Source organism: Lepidochelys kempii, chromosome 12 (assembly GCF_965140265.1).
Source record: "Lepidochelys kempii isolate rLepKem1 chromosome 12, rLepKem1.hap2, whole genome shotgun sequence".
NCBI classification, from domain to species: Eukaryota; Metazoa; Chordata; order Testudines; family Cheloniidae; genus Lepidochelys; species Lepidochelys kempii.
In genome coordinates, this window is record NC_133267.1 from 8,941,979 (window position 1) to 8,960,387 (window position 18,409).

Below are 18,409 nucleotides of genomic sequence, written 5' to 3' on the forward strand. Positions count from 1 at the left end.
GGGATTGTTTAGTCTGCAGAAGAGAAGAATGAGGCGGGATTTGATAGCTGCTTTCAACTACCTGAGAGGTGGTTCCAGAGGGGATGGTTCTAGACTATTCTCAGTGGTAGAAGAGGACAGGACAAGGAGTAATGGTCTCAAGTTGCAGTGGGGGAGGTTTAGGTTGGATATTAGGAAAAACTTTTTCACTAGGAGGGTGGTGAAACACTGGAATGCGTTACCTAGGGAGGTGGTAGAATCTCCTTCCTTAGAAGTTCTTAAGGTCAGGCTTGACAAAGCCCTGGCTAGGATGATTTCATTGGGGATTGGTCCTGCTTTGAGCAGGGGGTTGGACTAGATGACCTCCTGAGGTCCCTTCCAACCCTGATATTCTATGATTCTATGAATAATTATGGTCTGACACCCCCCACGCCCCTCCAACAGTGAAAATGTAAGTGGATAAAAATTGGAAAAAATGCTTAAACAAACATCAATAGTATTCATCAATATTATAAATAAATCAAAATTGAGTTCTGACAAGCCTAGCTATAACTTTAACAGAAAGGCTGCTGAAATCGAAATGGTCAAATATTGGTTGGTAAATGTACCAATCAGGAATGTCTACATATTCTTACATTTATGTAAGATACTGTGGATGGGATTTACGAAGTGACTTATGCATTGCAACGCTGAGCAACATCGCACTTAGAAATCACAGGAGCAACATTGTGAACTGCAAAGCCATGTTAGGGGCTTAGGCACTCTATACAATGAATGGGGAGAGACACGCACCTCAGAGTGCAATCCCACAGCTTGTTAGGTGGGGAGCTGCCTAAGCTAACCAATGGGAGATGCTTAGGAGAAGGGTGTGGGCTAAGCCCTGCCCCTCTCTCAGAGATAGGTACCTAAGTTTCTGGGCTGCAAGAAGGCGCCTAGTTCTGCTTAGCAATCCACAAACGGGATCCCACCTCCTGGAGTCAGGTGGCTTGGGAGCTTAAGCGATTTCTTGTAGGACTGAGTTAGGCACTCCACAAAATGGGATGGGGATGGCATTGCCCATCTCCTAACATTTAGCCCACCGGTTAAAGCACTTTCCTAGGATATGGGAGACCCAGGTTCAATCTCCCCTTCTCTGCCAGGGGGAGAAATGTGGGAGACCCCTGTTCAAATGCTAGCAGGAGAATACTCTGTGAACTATTCTGATATAGGGTTGTGGCCTAATAACTACTTAAGTATTTACAGTGGAACCATCATTGGGCCAAAGGAAGGATTGAGCCTAAGTTTTCTACAGTCCAAGTAAGGGCTCTAACAATGGGGATAAGGTTAGAAAGTGGATGGTGACATCTTTCTCTGTCGGGATTTTGAATGGGACCTGATCCAGTAAGTGTGTTCAGAGGCTGCCTAGTGGATTAGGCCCTGCATGTGATTTAGGTGGCCAAATGGCTATCTTTCCCTGGTTTGTGAATTGCTCTGGGGCTCAGGCTATGTCTACACTACTGTGGTAAGTCGACCTACGCTAGGCAACTCCAGCTACGTGAATAACATAGCTGGAGTCAACGTACCTTAGGCTGAGTTACTGCGGGGTCTAAACCGCGGGGAGGTCGACGGGAGAAAATCTCCCGTCGATTTATCTTACTCTTCTTGTCGGGAGTGGAGTTCAGGGGTCGACTGGAGAGGGATCTGCTGTCGATTTGGCAGGCCTTTAGTAGACCTGCTGTATCAACCGCTGGTGGATCGATCTCAGAAAGTCGATCCGGGCTGTAGGGTAGACCTGCCTTAGGTGGGAGAGAGGTCTCCAGATGCCTAGAATGAGGCAGCAGTGCACATGTCCAGAGGCAGAAACTTAGGCTGTAAGTTTAGGCACCCCCAGGATTCAGCATGAGTTTTGTGGATCAAGGTGAAGGGAAAAGTGGGAGTTAAGCACCTAAGTACCTGTGTGGATCCCACCCCATATATTCAACACAATCAGTAACCACAAAGATAGCATTTTCCCTTTATTTATAGAAAAACCTTAGTGCTCATTCAAAATATTTCACTGGTAGAGAAGTTAGGGAGCTCTGACATACATTCTCAGGCACCCTTTGATTAAATTAGAGCCTGACTGCAAATACATGTGGGTAATAATAAGTAAGAGCCAAGGGCTCGGACTCAGGATTTAGTACTGTGCTTTGAACAAGAACTGATTCAGACGTTAACAGCCAATTAAAAAAAATAATTAAGCTTAGATGCCTTGGCATTTGAGTGGCCAACCTGAGACATCTTGGACCTGATTTTCAACAGTACTGAGCAGCTGCAGCTCCCATTCAGTTTAACTGAAGTTGTGGGTGCATGGCACTTCTGAAAATTGGGCCTACAGGGTCTCACGTTGGGCATTCAAAACGAATGACCACTCTTGAAAAGTTTTGGCTAAACCCCACTTCGCCAGCGTCACCTCAGCTCGGTGGAGGTCCCTGACCAGCGTAGCTCAAAAGCGGTTTTGATTTGGGGTCTTGAAATAAAGGTGATCGCACAAGCAGATTATTTGGTTTTGGGATCCAGGCCAGGGCCTTGTTTCCAAAAAGATTATTTTTGCCAAGGCCAGGGTCCATTTAACAATCCCTCTCTCTGCTTTGTTTTAATCTGTTGCCGGTACAAGTCACAGAAGTTCCTTTCGCCGGAGGAGAGGGAACAGCTCGGGCAGCAGTTATCCCCTGCAGACGTGCTTCTCTCGCCTGGGAGGGTTTTTTCCCCCGACACAACACCACAGCCCAGAGAAAACAAGGGCGGCGGGGGTGGGTGGGTGTGTGTGTGTGGAGGGGGGGGGGGGGTTAACACCCTCCCCACTCCCAGCGCTGCAGAGGGACTCTGGGGCAGGTGCAGTACCTGAGCCGATGTTGAACGCCCTGCTGGAGGCTGCCAAGCCAGGGCACCCGCGGGGGTTGGCACGGGGCAGCCAAGCCCCCCCCCCAGCCCGAGCGCTGCCCAGCCCCGAGGCGCCCTGTCCCACCTCCCTCCCGCGGGGGAGCGGAGCGTGACCGATCCCCGCGCGCCCGGGCAGGAGCGTGGTCGGGACTCGGAGGCCGGCAGGTCTCGCCCGTCCGGCGGGGGCTGGGGGGCGGGGCGCAGCCGGAAGCCGGCGAGACGGGCTGAGCGAGGGGCGACGGCCCCGCTCCCGAGGTCCACGCGGGGGCGGTGACTCACGCCCGCCCAGACGCCGGCCAGGGAGGGGCGGCAGCGCGAGCCCCCGGGCTCGCGCCGCGCATGCGCGGCAGCCCCAGCCCGGAGTTGTGAATGGTGCGGCTGTTTGGCCGGAGTTTACGAGCCGGGGAGGAAGTCGGAGGGGGAGGGGGCTCGAGACGCGCGGCGGCGGCAGCAGCGCGAGCTCTGGCGGTTGCTGCTGCTCCACTCTGGGCGCGAGGCGGCGCGGCCGGGGGGAGGGGGCGCTGGGAGCCGTCGGGGGGCCGGGTCGTGGCGGGGGGCGGGGGTCGCGAACAAAGGGCAGCGGGGCGAGCCGCCGGGGCTGGGGCGGCGGCAGCAGCGGCGGCCCCACCATGCCGCGGGTTGTCCCCGACCAGCGGAGCAAGTTCGAGAACGAGGAGTTCTTCAGGAAGCTGAGCCGCGAGTGCGAGGTGAGGGGGGACCCCCCCCCCGAAAGGGGAGCCGTTCCCGCCGCTGGGGGGGGATGGGGGAGCCCGGCGGGCAGCCGCCCCCGTCCCGGGCCGGTGGCGCCCGCCGGCTGCCCGCCCGGGGTGCGCTCGCCGCACTCCGCCTCCCCTTATCTCTCGCGGCCGGGCGGGATTCCGCCTCTGATTTGTCTCCTGTGCCCCGCAGATTAAATACACCGGCTTCAGGGACAGACCCCACGAGGAGCGGCAGGCCCGGTTCCAGAACGCCTGCAGGGACGGCCGCTCCGAGATCGTAAGTGCCGCGCCGCCCGCACCCCCCATCCCATGCACCTGGGCCGCTCGCTTGGCCCCCGTGCGCCGCACAGACCCGTCGCCCGCGTGAGCAACCCGGAACTGTGCCGAGCCCGGCCACCCGGCCCGCTGCCGAGCGCCCGCCGCCGCCGCCGAAACAAAGCTGCGGATGCGGAACGGCTCCAGCGGCAGGAGCCACTTCCTTATTGCCTGCCCCGTTCCGGCGCGCCGAGCGGGAGAGCCCTCGGCGCGGCCGCTGCTGCAAATTGCCTGCTGTCGGCGCGGCCGGGCGCTTGGTCCACACGTTTATCAAAGCCCAAACTCCCCCACCTCCGTAGGTTGCGTAAACACCCCCCCCCCCCCCCCCCCGCCGCCGTGTAACTCACTGTTGCCGCCGCCGCCAGCAAAAGTGTTTGGACAACCGTGTTTTCACTTCATAGGGAATAAAAAGGGGAAACTAAAAAGCCAATTTAAACCCAGCTATCCGCTTCTGTAAAGAAATACCTGTGTCTTTCTGTCCAGCAGCTTAACTAAAATGTATAGTAACGTTTTAAAAATACTTTAAGGAAGAGGAAAAACAAGGAGGAGTCCTTGTGGCACCTCGGAGACTAGCAAATTTATTCGTGGGCTAAGACCCACTTCATCAGATGCATGGAGTGAAAAATACAGTAAGCAGTATATATGTTATAGCAAATAAATAAATATTGCTTACTGTATTTTTTCACTCCATGCATCTGATGAAGTGGGTTTTAGCCCACGAAAGCTTATGCCCATATAAATTTGTTAGTCTCCGAGGTGCCACAAGGACTCCTCCTTGCTTTTGCTGATACAGACTAGTGCAGCTACCACTCTGAAACCTTTAACACTTAAAGTCATTGATTTAAAACTCTCATGGATGGGTGGGGCAGAGTGGATGCTGTTCAAGGGATGTTTTGTAGAAATGTTTTGTAGAAGTTATCGGTTTCGGTATGTAAGATTCATAATACGTATTCTGTGACTTGTTTACAAAGTATCCCATGATTTATTTAAAAATAAGTATTATAAGATAAATACATCAGATGTTGATTTAAACAATTATTTACTTATCTGTCCCCTAGGGAATCGGCCTTGCATTGGAACATATAGTGGTTGTGCTTCTAAAGTGTAGCATCCAGTTGCGGAAAGCTTTAGTTATAGATGTACTCTAGAAAAGAAAGGGAAGATACATTTTCATTAACATTTAATATTCTCCATATACCAGTATTTGCTTTTATAAAAGATAATTTTAGAAAACTTTTTTTGCCTAATAGTAATAGCTAATGCTGCTATTACTAGAGGAATAAAAACATATGTATCTTGTACATTAGGATTTAAAAGTAGTGTTATGTATGTGAAAAAGTACTTTATAGCCAACAAAATGATCTGTGAGAGTATATTGGCAGTTCTTCCTTCGCCATTGCATATATTGAAATTATAAGCTACTTATTTCAACTTTAAATTCTTTTGTCAAAGAAGTAGTGACTTCCAGGAATAAATAAGACTAATATGAAATTGTTCTGAACTCTAGCCTATCATTTGGTTAAAATGAATTAGTAAATAACCTTGATATACTGAAATTTAAAATGGAAAAAAAATGCAGTCACCGAAAGCTTTTTGAAATAGAGTAAATCTTTTCTAAATCAAATAAGGCACATTTCAAACTAAACTTTAACGTTTGAAATATTGGATTTTTTCTTAGTGATGGTACTAGTCGACCACTGTGATCCATGAAGTAAAAGAGAAGATTAATATGGCTCCATGTAGTCAAAAAGTGACTAGAATTTATTTCCTGATTTATTTCTGCTTGATGCTTCTTGAATAAGATCTGTATTTTGTAGCGTGCTTGTTAGTGATATGGTTGTTTGTACAGTTCCTTAAAACATTCATATTGAAGTCACCGATTTTTTTTTTTAAACAATGAAAATCGTGGCAGAGTTTTCCTCTTCATTAAGGGTTTATTTCAAGTGAGATGAGGTTTTACCTGATTTTTGATATTTGTAAGAATTTTCATTTGTTGTGGCATATATTTGGCTTAATAAAAGACTTCCATATGCTTATCGTAAACCTATGTTACTACATAGAAAAACTAGGGATTTTTTATGCACAATGTACATAGTGGAATATACCTTTACATAAATTATTAAAATAAGTTACTGTATTCACTTTGTGAATAGAAGAGGGGAGTATTCTAATATAGCCGATTCCTATTATACTAGTTATTATCTGTTTTCAACAGTTGTCTAATACAGCTAGAGTGTATTGTGTATTGTAAGTGAGCAAAGTTTATAGAGAATCTGTAGAAAAAAGTAGATACTATTCAAACCCCTGCGTAGCAAATCTCTTGGGTTTGTTTAAATTATTGTATCACTGAGCATGATTTTTTTTTTAGTTTTAAAAAGTTTACTGTTGAAAATAATTATGGATGGAGAAAAACATAAATTTTTGCTAGCTTTTAAGGTTCCTAGACCGGTGGCAATGCACAGTATACATCTGTAACCGACCACTTCAGTGAAAACTTCAGATCTAAGCTTATAATTAGTTACAGCTAATACGGTTTGTGAAGAGTTGTTTTTGTAAAATGGGAAATTACTGTCTCTTCACTATCTCATTTCTGTGCCTGCCATCTCTCCTTGCCAGAACTCTGCCCCTTAAAATCTCTGGTGATGCCTGTTACACACAGTTTTTCAGTCTATTATAATAAGAAGAAATGGCTTCTTCTTTTCTTGACCTAAGACATCTGGTTTGGTCCAGTAAGACTGATTGCTTGTTACATATCCATTTAGAAAGTGAGGGTATTGTATGATCAAAGTTTTAAAAACTAACCAGTTAATTCAGTAAAAAAAAATTATGTAGACGATTTGCTATAGATAAAGAATTTAATCTCATCTCTACATAGGAAGGTTTGCGCCTTGTGATGGCAGCGTGTCCAGAAGTAGTCTAAAAGTAATATAAAGATGGAGTTAGGACATGAATGCGTCATACAAAGGTCACTGTTCTCTAACTTCAGACCAAAGTGATCATGACATGAACAATTTTTTAAAATCAAACAAGTCATTACTGAGATGTAGTCTTAAATTATCAGTGGTATATTGTTTCGCGTATTTTGAGGAGAAAGCCTACCTATAGCCACAATAATCTTCCAAAAGTGGTGGTTGTGCATGTGCAATAACTCCCCTGACACTTACTGTACATAAATACTCAGTTAACCTGAATGGTTCTGAACAAGTTCTTCTCGTCTGTTAGGTAATGAAAAGCCCTTTTGGAAAAGAAAAATAAATGTAACCAATAACCTTTACAGTCTATTGATCCATAAAACTACTTTTGAAACTTAAAACCCCCCAAACCCTGTGTTAAGCATATTTTCTGGGTAGATTTAAATAGTCTTGGTCTCTTGCGTATACATATTTTATAATCACCTATAAATCTTTTATGGTAAATCTTTTAAGTTCAAATGGAAATTGTTTTTTTTAATGTTGAACACTGTGACAACAGCCAAGAGTTTTAAAGGGCCATATCCAACCTAAAACAACCGCTGGCTGCCTGACCTGCAGAAAGTCTGTGCTATTTTGAAGTCACTCTATAACTTTGGTATCAGAGTGCTGATGTGGTGGCCTGTTCCTCCTCTTTGTTGTGACTGCATAATATTGGTTTAGATGTTACATGACCATCAGGTTTCCACTTGCTCTGTCATTTATGGCAGTCAGACTCATGGGAATGACATCCTGATGAGGATGGAAGACTGGAATTCCTTCCATGGCTGACATCTAATCAACGTGGGAATAACTTGAAAAGCCCTGGATTGACAGGCACCCCTCTCTCCTTTCTAGAGCTCAACCAGAAAGCCAGAAATAGGGTTTGTGGGACTGTAGACTACGTGCTAGCTCCCTACAAAACACTAATGATGATGGATGGTCAATACATCACTGATTTTTTACGTACATACCGATAGTAGTCAGACATGCATATCTGCTGATTGGGAGAATAGGAGAGGCATCCCCAGCCTACACACAGTAGGGTTCCTTTGTGTGTGTGTGTGAGTGTGAGGGAGAGAGTGAGTGGGTTGGGGAAACATGGCAATAACAGCCACGTTTACATGATACATTAGATGGGCTATTGGATTTTGTACATGGACTATTGATCTAATATAATTCGTTGGGGGGTGGGGGAACACAATGCTGCTAAAAATTCACATGATAAAAGTCTCACTATTTTTAGATAGCCTGTATCTGGCCTATAGACTAAGGCTGCACAGTTCCAGTGGGCGTTGGCATGCATTCATATTTTCTGTCCTCTTTTCCCCGTCTTCAAGCTTTTCTGTGATTTCCTGGATACATGTAAGGATTTCTTCTCTTAGTGCTGCATGCTAGGTTGACTTTTCCCCGAATAGAATATATTACTGCAGAGCTAGCATCCATGGGCCTTCAGAAACTTGTGCAGTCTGGAAAGCTGCAAAATTCAGCTGGGTCAACCCTTTCAGTGTTTTGTATTAGCGTGTACATGTTTGTTTTTAATAACAGCCTTAGTTTTTAAAGGCTAAAAATGCAGAGAAGATGGTAGTAAAGCTGCTTGGCCATGTTGGTGTTACTGCATTGTTGATTCAGAACAGTGTTTCAATCTAGAAAATTGTTTTTCAAAATATTGTATTTTACATATGAGCAAACAAAAAACTACAAAGTGGGAAAATGATGTAATGCAAGGAATCTCCACCAGAGTTCTGATGACAATGGCTCTAGTTCTATTCTTATGGTTTACATGTTACATGAACCTGTTGATGGAGTACATCCTTAAGTTACACTTCTGTCTAGCTTTTTACTACACGTTTTCAAAATGTTTTTCTTTATACGTTTTGTATTCTAAACAGATTAATATACTGGTGCAATATCACCTTGATACTAATGACCGCTGTCGTCAATTTTAATGACTGTCTGTGTTAGCTTAATGGGAATGCTCAAAAACTGCTTATAAGAGAAAGTCAATAGCTAAAACCTAATCACGGGATATTAGTCTCCTTCTGCTTCAAAAATGTCAGGGCAAAGCAGGTTTCATGTTCAATGTGAGAGATATTGATCCTGTGACACTGTTCTACTACAATGACTTATACAAAATGATGCAGAGCGAACTATATTTTAAGTGATAGTGCAGTAGAGTGATTTTTTTATTACCAGTAAATTGCTGAATTCTGTGTTGCTTAGAGCAGTGGTTCTCAAAGCCAGTCTGCTGCTTGTTCAGGGAAAGCCCCTGGTGTGCCGAACCGGTTTGTTTACCTGCTGCGTCTGGAGGTTCGGCCGATCGCGGATTCCACTGTCCGTGGTTTGCTGCTCCTGGTCAATGGGGGCTGCAGGAAGGGCGGCCAGCACATCCCTCGGCCCACACTGCTTCCCGCAGCCCCCGTTGGCCTGGAGCGGCTAACCGTGGCCAGTGGGAGCCGCGATCGGCCGAACCTGTGGACGCAGCAGGTAAACAATCCGGTCCGGCGCTCCAGGGGCTTTCCCTGAACAAGCGGCGGACCGGCTTTGAGAACCACTGGCTTAGAGGAAACATCTATTTTATGCTCCTCTCAATAAATCATCTCCCTAATTCAGCTTATTTTGAGCTGTATTTTTATGTACTTCTTATGAATAAACTGTTTTTTGGATTAGTATTCTTTTAAATTTAAGTGAATAATGGTAGTCAGTCCAGAAATTTGATTACAAGACATTCTATTTGGTATAACTGTGTTTTAAGGGTATGTTCTGGTATAAGTGTGTATCCGTGTATGCATATTTACACACTGTACTATAGCATAACTGAAACAGTGAATCAGAATTCTACTTCTACCCACATTGTTTTACCCCTCCCAGCTGTGCAAGTTGGAGCTCTCTTTCCCTGTTTGAATTGCTGTGATATGCATGAGTCTAAACTTCTTGTGAATGAAAATGAAACTTTATTTTCAGTTGAAGGTCATGGTTTTCTTGAATACAAGGGTACTCATTTCTGATAAGGTTAAGTTAATGTACCTTCAAGAGTTTTTGAGAGAGCATATAACAGATTTCTTATACATGGAAATCTACTAATCTGGATTTCTCTGAAGTGTTTGTTCACTCACACACTAGCTATGGTGGCAATAAGATTTCGCAACTTGACAGTGTAATATTATATAGTATATGGAGGGGGTACATTGATGGTGCGTTCGCTCACCTGTCTGTCAGCATGCAAAATAAGGGTAAATAAATATTTTCCTTGCATTTTTGTCTTTAGATCTCAGGTAATATGCCTCCTGGATTTATATATCTGTGAAAAACAGATAGGATTTTTTTGTTCAAAATCTGTGCTCCCAGTAACAAGTCTCTGCAGCTCACTTTCTTCTGAAAGTTCTTCTAACTGGGAAAAATGCTACTTTTTACAACATGTAAGCACTTTTTTAGTAGGTTTTGGTACTGAGTTGTTGGTACGGGATTTCCTGACAGAATTCTGAAATAACAGATTCTAATGTCAGCAAAAACTGATTTGAAAGAAAGTATTGATTCCATGTTGTATTTTATATCCGAAGCAGCCAATGGCAAATGTTGTCAAAATGGAATCAGATGTTTGTAACTTAATACTTAAGAAAAATGATGAGTGCATGTTTTTGACTTTAAGTATTCTCTATGCTGCTTGGCTTAAGACATAAACTGATGTAAAAATAAATGACTGCCTGCATAATTTATGTAATGTCTTGCTCCCTGATCCTGTTTGTATTGATTTTTCTAAAAGGCTTTTGTGGCCACAGGAACCAATCTGTCTCTCCAGTTTTTTCCGGCCAGCTGGCAGGGGGAGCAGCGACAGACACCGACCCGGGAATATGTTGACTTTGAAAGAGAGGCAGGCAAGGTAAGAAGGAAATTGTTGCAATTCAAAGATTTTTGTGTGCAGTGTCAGTGGGCTTTTAATATAAACTGTGTGTTGTTCGAAATTCTTAGTGTTCCACAGTTCAATGCATAGTAGAATTAGTTATAAAAAATACCAGTGAAAATTATTAAGATGAAGTCTGCTGAATTTCTCGAAGGATTGTTAAAAATAAATTTAATTGTAACTTGTTTTAAAATACTTTTTATTTTTCTTGGGGAAAGGTATGTGGGGTAATACTTGGTTCTTTCCTTCTATTAACTTTCATTTATTTTGGAGGGCAGAAGCCCACTTCTTCATAATAAAATGCTTAGGAAAAACTGAAATTTGTTAGTTTTTAATTTAGTTAAATTTAGTTTAATTTAGTTTTTAATTTAGTTTTTACACCTTTGGGACTACATTCAAATTACAGACCTTAACTAGCAAGTTATCTTTGAGACTAATGAAAATTTCTCTCTGAGCACATTCCCTTGGCAGGGCTCAGGTTGGCAATTCATATGAAGTGTAGGAATTGCTTGCTCTTGTTCTTCCACTAGACATTTGTGCTTGACTTTCACCATCGCAAATTATAAAGAATAAATACTACTTTTAAATAAATTGCTGACTCTGCCTGTTTTGCTGTTCTGAAATGGTTGATCCACAGACTAAAATTCCTTAATGGCACAGTGGTACTCTATTAGTGTTTAGGTTATGTCGTTCATCTCAGAAAACTTGTTTGAGAGGTCACTGTGGTAAATTTACTGGGGATTTTTTGGGGGGTTTTAAATGTATGGTTTCACTATATAGGAAAAACACTTAAAAACAGTGCTTAGTGGATATGTTTCTCTATACTATGTAGGCTATAGGGGCCTGATCCAAAGCCATTGTAGTTAGTGGGACTTTTCCATTGACCATGGGCTTTGGGTCAGACAGTGTATATACTCTTGGACTCCTCCCAGGGCCGGGTAACTTTTCTGTACTTTTTGTTTTCTAATAACTCTCTTTTTAGAAAGATTCTTAAAGGGACTTCCTCAACTTAAAACTCTCACTATCTGTTTTCAACCTCCTTTTGTTACAAGTAACTACTAACATTAAAATAACTGAAAGACGAGGAAATACTTCATAAAGTTTTACATAGCCTGTTGGGTTTTCCCACATCAGTATAAAAAGGAAAATCCGATTGCAAAAGCACAAAAATTCTCAGAGGACTTACTTGGGGTCAAATATGGTACCTGAAGTTTCTTTTTAACTCATATTTTGAAATTAACTGGAGTTCAAGTTGATAATATCATGTTTGTGTTTTGTAAACCTATTCTACTGTAGTGTGGAAGCCTGCAAAAGTTTTTAAAAAACACATTTTGGGCAGGGAGCAGTTGGGGAAGGCTGGGTACTGGCTTTTGTGGTGAACAAGATGAATTGAGTTTGGCTCTTACTGAAAAATATTGATTCTGGCTCATAATTGAATGAGGAATTTTTTCTTGTAACATAGCAAACTGAAGTCTGTTTTTGCCTATTCCAAAAATAAACAATTTTATTTACTTCCTTAATTTTTTTTTTTAACTTTGTTTCCTTGGAATGAATTTTTAAAGTGGTGAATTAAGAATTTAAGAATGGCCATACTAGGTCAGACCAATGGTACTTCTAGCCCAGTTGCCTGTGCCAAATGCTTCAGAGGGAATGCACAGAACCGGTTAATTCATAAAGTGATCCATCCTCTGTTGTCCAGTCCCAGTTTCCAGCAGTCAGAGATTTAGGGAGACCCTGAGCATAGCATTGTGACCCTGAACATCTTGGCTAATAGCTATTGATGGACCTATTTGCCATAATCCTATCTAATTTTTTTTTAACTCAGTTGTACTTCTGGCCTTCACAACATCCCTGGCAATACTTTCCATTTATCAACACTGAATTTCATTTGCTATTTTGTTGCACAGTCACCCAGTTTAGTGAGATCCCTTTGTAACTCTTTATGTTCAGCTTTGGAGTTAATTATCTTGAATAATTTTGTACTGTCTGCAAATTTAGCCACCAGATTTGCAGGAACTTAGTATATGCTACTGCAAAGCCAGATAGAATTGATCTTATCACTATATACTACTTCTTGCTTTTTAGATGTTAGTTTATAGTAAACTTTCAGAATATTTGGCTAAATAGGTTGTCTTCCGTATTTTTTCATTTAAGGCCATTTACAAGTAGAAGATCATCCAATAAAACATGAATGGTATTGTACTGTACTTTGAACAAATCATGAATTCCTGGGTGTGATTTAACGTTATTATAAATCACATGTGACATCAAGCTTGTACTATACAGACTTGTTTTAAAGTGAATCTGCTCCCATAGCATGTTGAGAAGAGAAGCAAACCGGGCCGAAGTGCATTATAAACAGAAAGCACCTGATGGCATTATAGTATTGTAGTTTAGTTGTCTGTCACTTACTCTTTATATAACTTTGTAAGGAGTTTTATTATGATTTATTTATTTTTTTTTGCACATATTCAACTGTCTCTATGCTCAGATGTGATTTCTGTAGCTCCATGCAACATTTTTTTGTAAGCTTTAACTCTTGAGGCAGTGGCATAATGTGTGTTTGTTCGTCACTGGAGCTGTGCCAGCAAGGCATGTTTTTAATTATATGAATAAAATATAGGCTATTGAGGGAGCTGTCATTTAATTATTATTCTAGGCATAACTCTGGGATCCTGAATGTAGATAAAGTTAAACTTACAAATACTGGAATCTTTTTATTCTAGAATTCTTTACTGTTTCAGAGTGTTTGGTTAACCAACTAATGTCCCAGAAATAGTTTATTCAGAATTTGTAAGTGCATTACTGCCATCTATAAACAGTTTTTGTCCTTAATCATGTAATTTTATTCTCCAGATAAACAGTTTTCTAAGGAAGCTTTTAAAAAACATTCCATAGTTGAGACCAGTTTGTTGTCCAAGGATAATGAATTAGCATCCTGTTCTTTATCCACAGAATAGGAGTGTGACATACGAGGCCTTTTCGAGGATAACAAATTCCTTAATAGTTATTGGGACTCTGGGGGATAGATCTTCGCAGACAGATAAGTGCAGTTTGAGTTATTTTGTACCTACGAGGATATATACATTCTAGAGGCAAATTTTCTAGAGCCTAAAGATCATAAAACAAAATCTTACAACAATCTTCTAAAAATAAAAAGCTCAAAAGAAGTGTAGGAGTTACACAGTGGATCAGACTTGTGGCCCACCTAGTCCAGGGTCCTGTCTGACAGATGTTTCACAGGGAGGTTCAAGAAACCTAGCAGTAGGCAGATGTAAGGTAATCTGCCCACATGAATGTCTCATCCTCATCCCTCTGAGTTAGAGTTCGGTTTAAACATTTTTTTTTGTTTTTCTATGTCCCTAATAGTTTTTGTCATGCTTCTCTGAACCTATTCTAATTTTAGAACACTATTTGATGTATGGCAACCAAATATTGCACACAATATTCCAGAGGAAGCTGTGCCACTGAGTTATATAAAACTTTATATTTTTCCCCATATTAATCTCCATTTCATTCCTTATGTAGTTTAACATCTTGTTTTGCTTTTTTTGATGACAGTTGCACATTGATCAGAGGTCCTCCACACAGCCTGCCTCCAAGATGCCTGTGTCTTTTCTTGAGTTCATATAGTAAATTTAGACCCTTGTAAAGTGTTTGAGTAATTGAAATCTCTTCTTCCATTTTGCATTAATTAGTATTGACATTGTCTGCCGTTCACCTAGTTTAGGTCCCTCTGACATTCATCACTCTTCAAATTATGCCGTGTTTGACATCATTAATAAATATATTAAACACTGGACGGAGTATGGCACATTGAGGCACCCTGCTGTTAACCTTTTGCCAAGATGTAAATTGACCATTTATTCCTATTTTGTTTTCTGTGTCTTACCAAGTTTTTCATGCATGACCGTGCCTCTCAGACGATGACTTAGTCCCTCATAAGAAGCTGAAGAAACTTTCTCAAGGTCCCGCTGGAAGTATAAATAAATTGTTAACCAGTTCTGCTTTATCCACTACTTTACTGGCACATTAAACATTCCTAGACATTAACAAGACAGACTTTTCTTCGCTGAAAGCACGCTGGTTGGACTCAGTCATGTCCTGATGTTCACTTCTTAATTACCTTTCCAGCCAGTTTACTGAGGTGACGCATACTGGTCTGTAATTCCCCAGATCGCCCCTTGCACCTTTTTAAAATAGTTTTAGAATATTGTTCTATCCTTCAGTCCTTTGGTATGGTGGCTTTTTTTAATGGGATTTCATATTTTTGCTCGCAGCTCAGCTGCTTCATGCTTGAGCTCCTTCAAAACTCTTGGAGGTGTATCATCTGGGCCTGATGACTTATTTCTTTTTAAATGATCAGTCTGTTCCAGCATCTCTTCTTCTGACACCTCAGTCTCTTATAGTACCTCATCTTTATTGCCAAAAAAGGTCAGGTTGGTAATAGGTATTTCCCTGACATCCTTTGTGGTAAACTGATTAAAAAAATGAGTTAGTTTCTCAGACATGTCCTTATCTTCCTTAACTGTTCTTTAACCTTTGGTAATCCAATGGACCCATCAATTTTTTTTCTGGCTTTCTGCATTTAAATAATTTGTTTTTATACCTATTTGCTCTTAAATCCATTTTTATCCTCCCAGTTTTCCTCTTATGTACGCCGTATGCATAACTCTAATGTTGTCATTGCAGACTGACGCACTTTCAGAACAAAATCTTTAGGTTAGCAACTTTTTTAGCATCTCCATACTTACTGAGATTCATCTTTTTCTAGTGGTCTAAACTCGGCCATCCACACTGTAAAGGCAAGATGTCAAATTTCCTAATACCAGCCTCTAGCCTCCTAATATTTGTCAAAGTGAGAATGAAGATAGAATAATTGTATGAGTTAACTTTTATAGTGGGGAGCCGGCTATAAGATTTGAGTGTTGCATGGATTACTATAGTTTCTGAAGTCCTTGCAGCATAGGTTTTGGGGAATATCCAGTCTTTGGGTTTTTTGTGATTCTCCTTTGTTCACACTTTGGCCTCTGTTTACTAGACTGAATTGTTGCAGTTGTGTGGTTTCATATTTTTTTCAATGTGAGAGAGAAGTAAAAGCTTCATCTCCTTAAAGATTTGATTGAGTCTATCTCTTTGTGAAATTCAGGTAAAAGAATTCCTCCACCTTTTTAAAAGGAATTGTGCAAACCTATGAGTTATCTAGACACTTACTACTAAAAATCTTGGTAACTTAAAATGATTTTTCTGTAATTTATTGGAATGCATCTTAAGTTATTTTATCATTCTGATTGAGTATTGGAATACACGAGTAGCTGTGATAATTATTGGGCCTTAGAACTGGATTGATTTTCCAGATAAGCTTTAATTGGTATATGTTCATTTATTTTGGTTGGGATTTGTAAAGGAGCCTAGGAGACTTAGGCACTCAATTTCCAGTGACTGTCAATGGAAACTGGATGCCTAACTGTTTGGCTGCTTCAAAAATCTTCCTTCTCATGTTCTTTGATGGTAAAAGCTATTGAATCAAAGCTGGTAGCAAAGGGATGCCACTGATGTGGAGAGTAAAAGGATTACCTCTGATGAGGATACACCGTTTTAAAGGAAAGAACTCTAAGTCTTCATCTTTGCTTGTAGCTGTAGCACTTCAGTATAGACACTCACTACAGCGACAGGGAGCGGTTTATCACATTACTGTAGTTCAGAGGTGGGCAAACTATGGCCCGCAGGCCACATCTGGCCCCCGGGACTGTCCTGCCCGGCCCTTTAGCACCTGGCTGGGGAGGCTACCCCCTGGCCCCTCCCCTGCAGCCACGCCGCTGCATGGGCAGCGCTCTGGGAGGCGCGGCAGCGTGTCTGGCTCCGGCGGGGCTGCCAGACATGCTGCTGTGAGTGGCATGGTAAGAGGGTGGGGAGCGGGGGGGGGGGTCTGATATGGGGCAGAGGGTCCCAGGAGGCAGTCAGGGGACAGGGGGTGATTGAATGGGGCTGAGGTTCAGGGAGGGGGGGCACTCAGGGGACAGGGAACAGGGGGCATTTGGATAGGGCACAGGTTTGGGGGCGGACAGGGGATGGGGAACGGGGGGGCTTAGATAAGGGGTGGCATCCCAGGGGGTAATTAGGGGCCTGGGTCCCAGGAGGGGGCAGTAAGAGGACAAGGCGGGGGCGGGGTTGGATGGGTGGAGAGGTCTGAGGGGGGCAGTTGGGGTGGGAAGTGGGAGGGGTTGGATAGGGGGCAGGGGCCAGGCTGTTTGGGGACGCACAGCCTTCCCTACCCAGCGCTCCATACAGTTTCGCACCCCGATGTGGCCCTCGTGCCAAAAAGTTTGCCTACCACTGCTGTAGTTGATCCACCTCCCTGAGAGACAGTAGCTAGATTGATGGAAGAATTCTTTCACCAATCTAGCGTTGTCTATGGTGGAGTTTAGGTCAGCATAGCTGCATCAATTGGGTGTGGATTTTTTTTTTCCAGTGTAGCCCAGCCCTTAGTAAATGAAGATCTCTTGCATGATATAAGCAATTAAATGCTTAGTAGATATTCAGCTAAAAGGTCAAGCAGGTTGGCTTATTGGCCTACCACAACATACTTTGTGCCTGACATATAGGAACAAAATAACTTTTCTCGTACTGAGGGTTATTATACCAACCACAGGTGTTTGCCAATGTAAGGATTATCATATCTCCTGTTTACTGGTTATTATATTTTCAGATGTTTGGGCTAAAAGTAGAATATCCATACATCTCCTCTGCTTCGCAAAGATCCAGGCTTGTAGAGAAGATAAGAGTAGACAAGAAAACTAGGATTTCAGGTATTAGACAATACCACAGATTATGTACAGGCAGGTTCTTTGCTTTCCTTTATGGAAGAATCAGGATAAACATTTTGTCCTATTCTCAATCTATCTTCAACTTGTCTGGAACTCAAGACCCAATTATTAAGTGCATTTAGTTTAAACAGGTTTTTGAGGTAGTGTAGTTTGTGTCAGTTTATTTTAACGTCAAGAATTGAGTGGTTGGTGAGGAGGTCAGGAAGTGGTAACTTTTTAAGAAATCAATCCACCCAAAAAAATTGTTAATGGTGTCTGACTTTTGGGAAATTCTCCTCAGACCATCTCTTGTCTGTACAAAACTGAAATTAATCTAATTTATTATTCTGACTAGAGTAAATTTTTCAGGAATCTGAGGTATAAAAAGCTTTATAATACCTCAAAACAACTACTTTGTTGATTTACTAAAGAAAATTTCTAGTCATCGTTGGGAATGTTCCTCATTAGAAGCTGATTGTCTTCTGTGCAGAATAAGCAAGATACTGTAAAATGTTATTGGGTGATGAAAGCTAAGTAGCTACAAAAAGTACAAAAGACAAAAATTGAATAACTTGCATTAGTTTGTCTTAATACCATACTATTTACTGAATAAATATTCATACATTAGATTCTTAACAGCACTGTGTGTACCATATGTGCTTAATTTCCTTCAGAAAGTTCCTTATTTAACCAGGTATTCAACAGTATATAAGATTTGGAAGTGGGGTAAAATAGTACAATAATTATAAGCAAAACGGGCAATTTTTAACTGTCTGTCTCTCTCTTTTCAGCATAAACTATAACATTTACATTGATTTGTTTCTGTGGCGTATGTGAAAC

General features: G+C 42.0%; 1 protein-coding gene across 9 annotated transcripts in view; it reads left to right on the top strand.

Annotated features, from left to right (window-relative positions):
- Positions 1 to 3,424: 3,424 nt before the first annotated feature.
- The window catches only part of CBFB (core-binding factor subunit beta), a 64,452-nt gene continuing 49,467 nt past the window's right edge, over positions 3,425 to 18,409 (top strand). For 2 of the 9 annotated variants that reach the window (XM_073307485.1, XM_073307484.1), the window contains exons 1-3: positions 3,428 to 3,587; positions 3,790 to 3,876; positions 10,626 to 10,742. In XM_073307485.1, the coding sequence (XP_073163586.1) occupies positions 3,510 to 3,587; positions 3,790 to 3,876; positions 10,626 to 10,742 (282 nt within the window). In that variant the 5' untranslated portion in view covers positions 3,428 to 3,509. Of the gene's footprint in view, positions 3,588 to 3,789; positions 3,877 to 10,053; positions 10,282 to 10,625; positions 10,743 to 18,409 lie in introns of those variants that run through there. The other 7 variants (XM_073307489.1, XM_073307488.1, XM_073307490.1 and 4 more) reach the window with 6 other exon arrangements.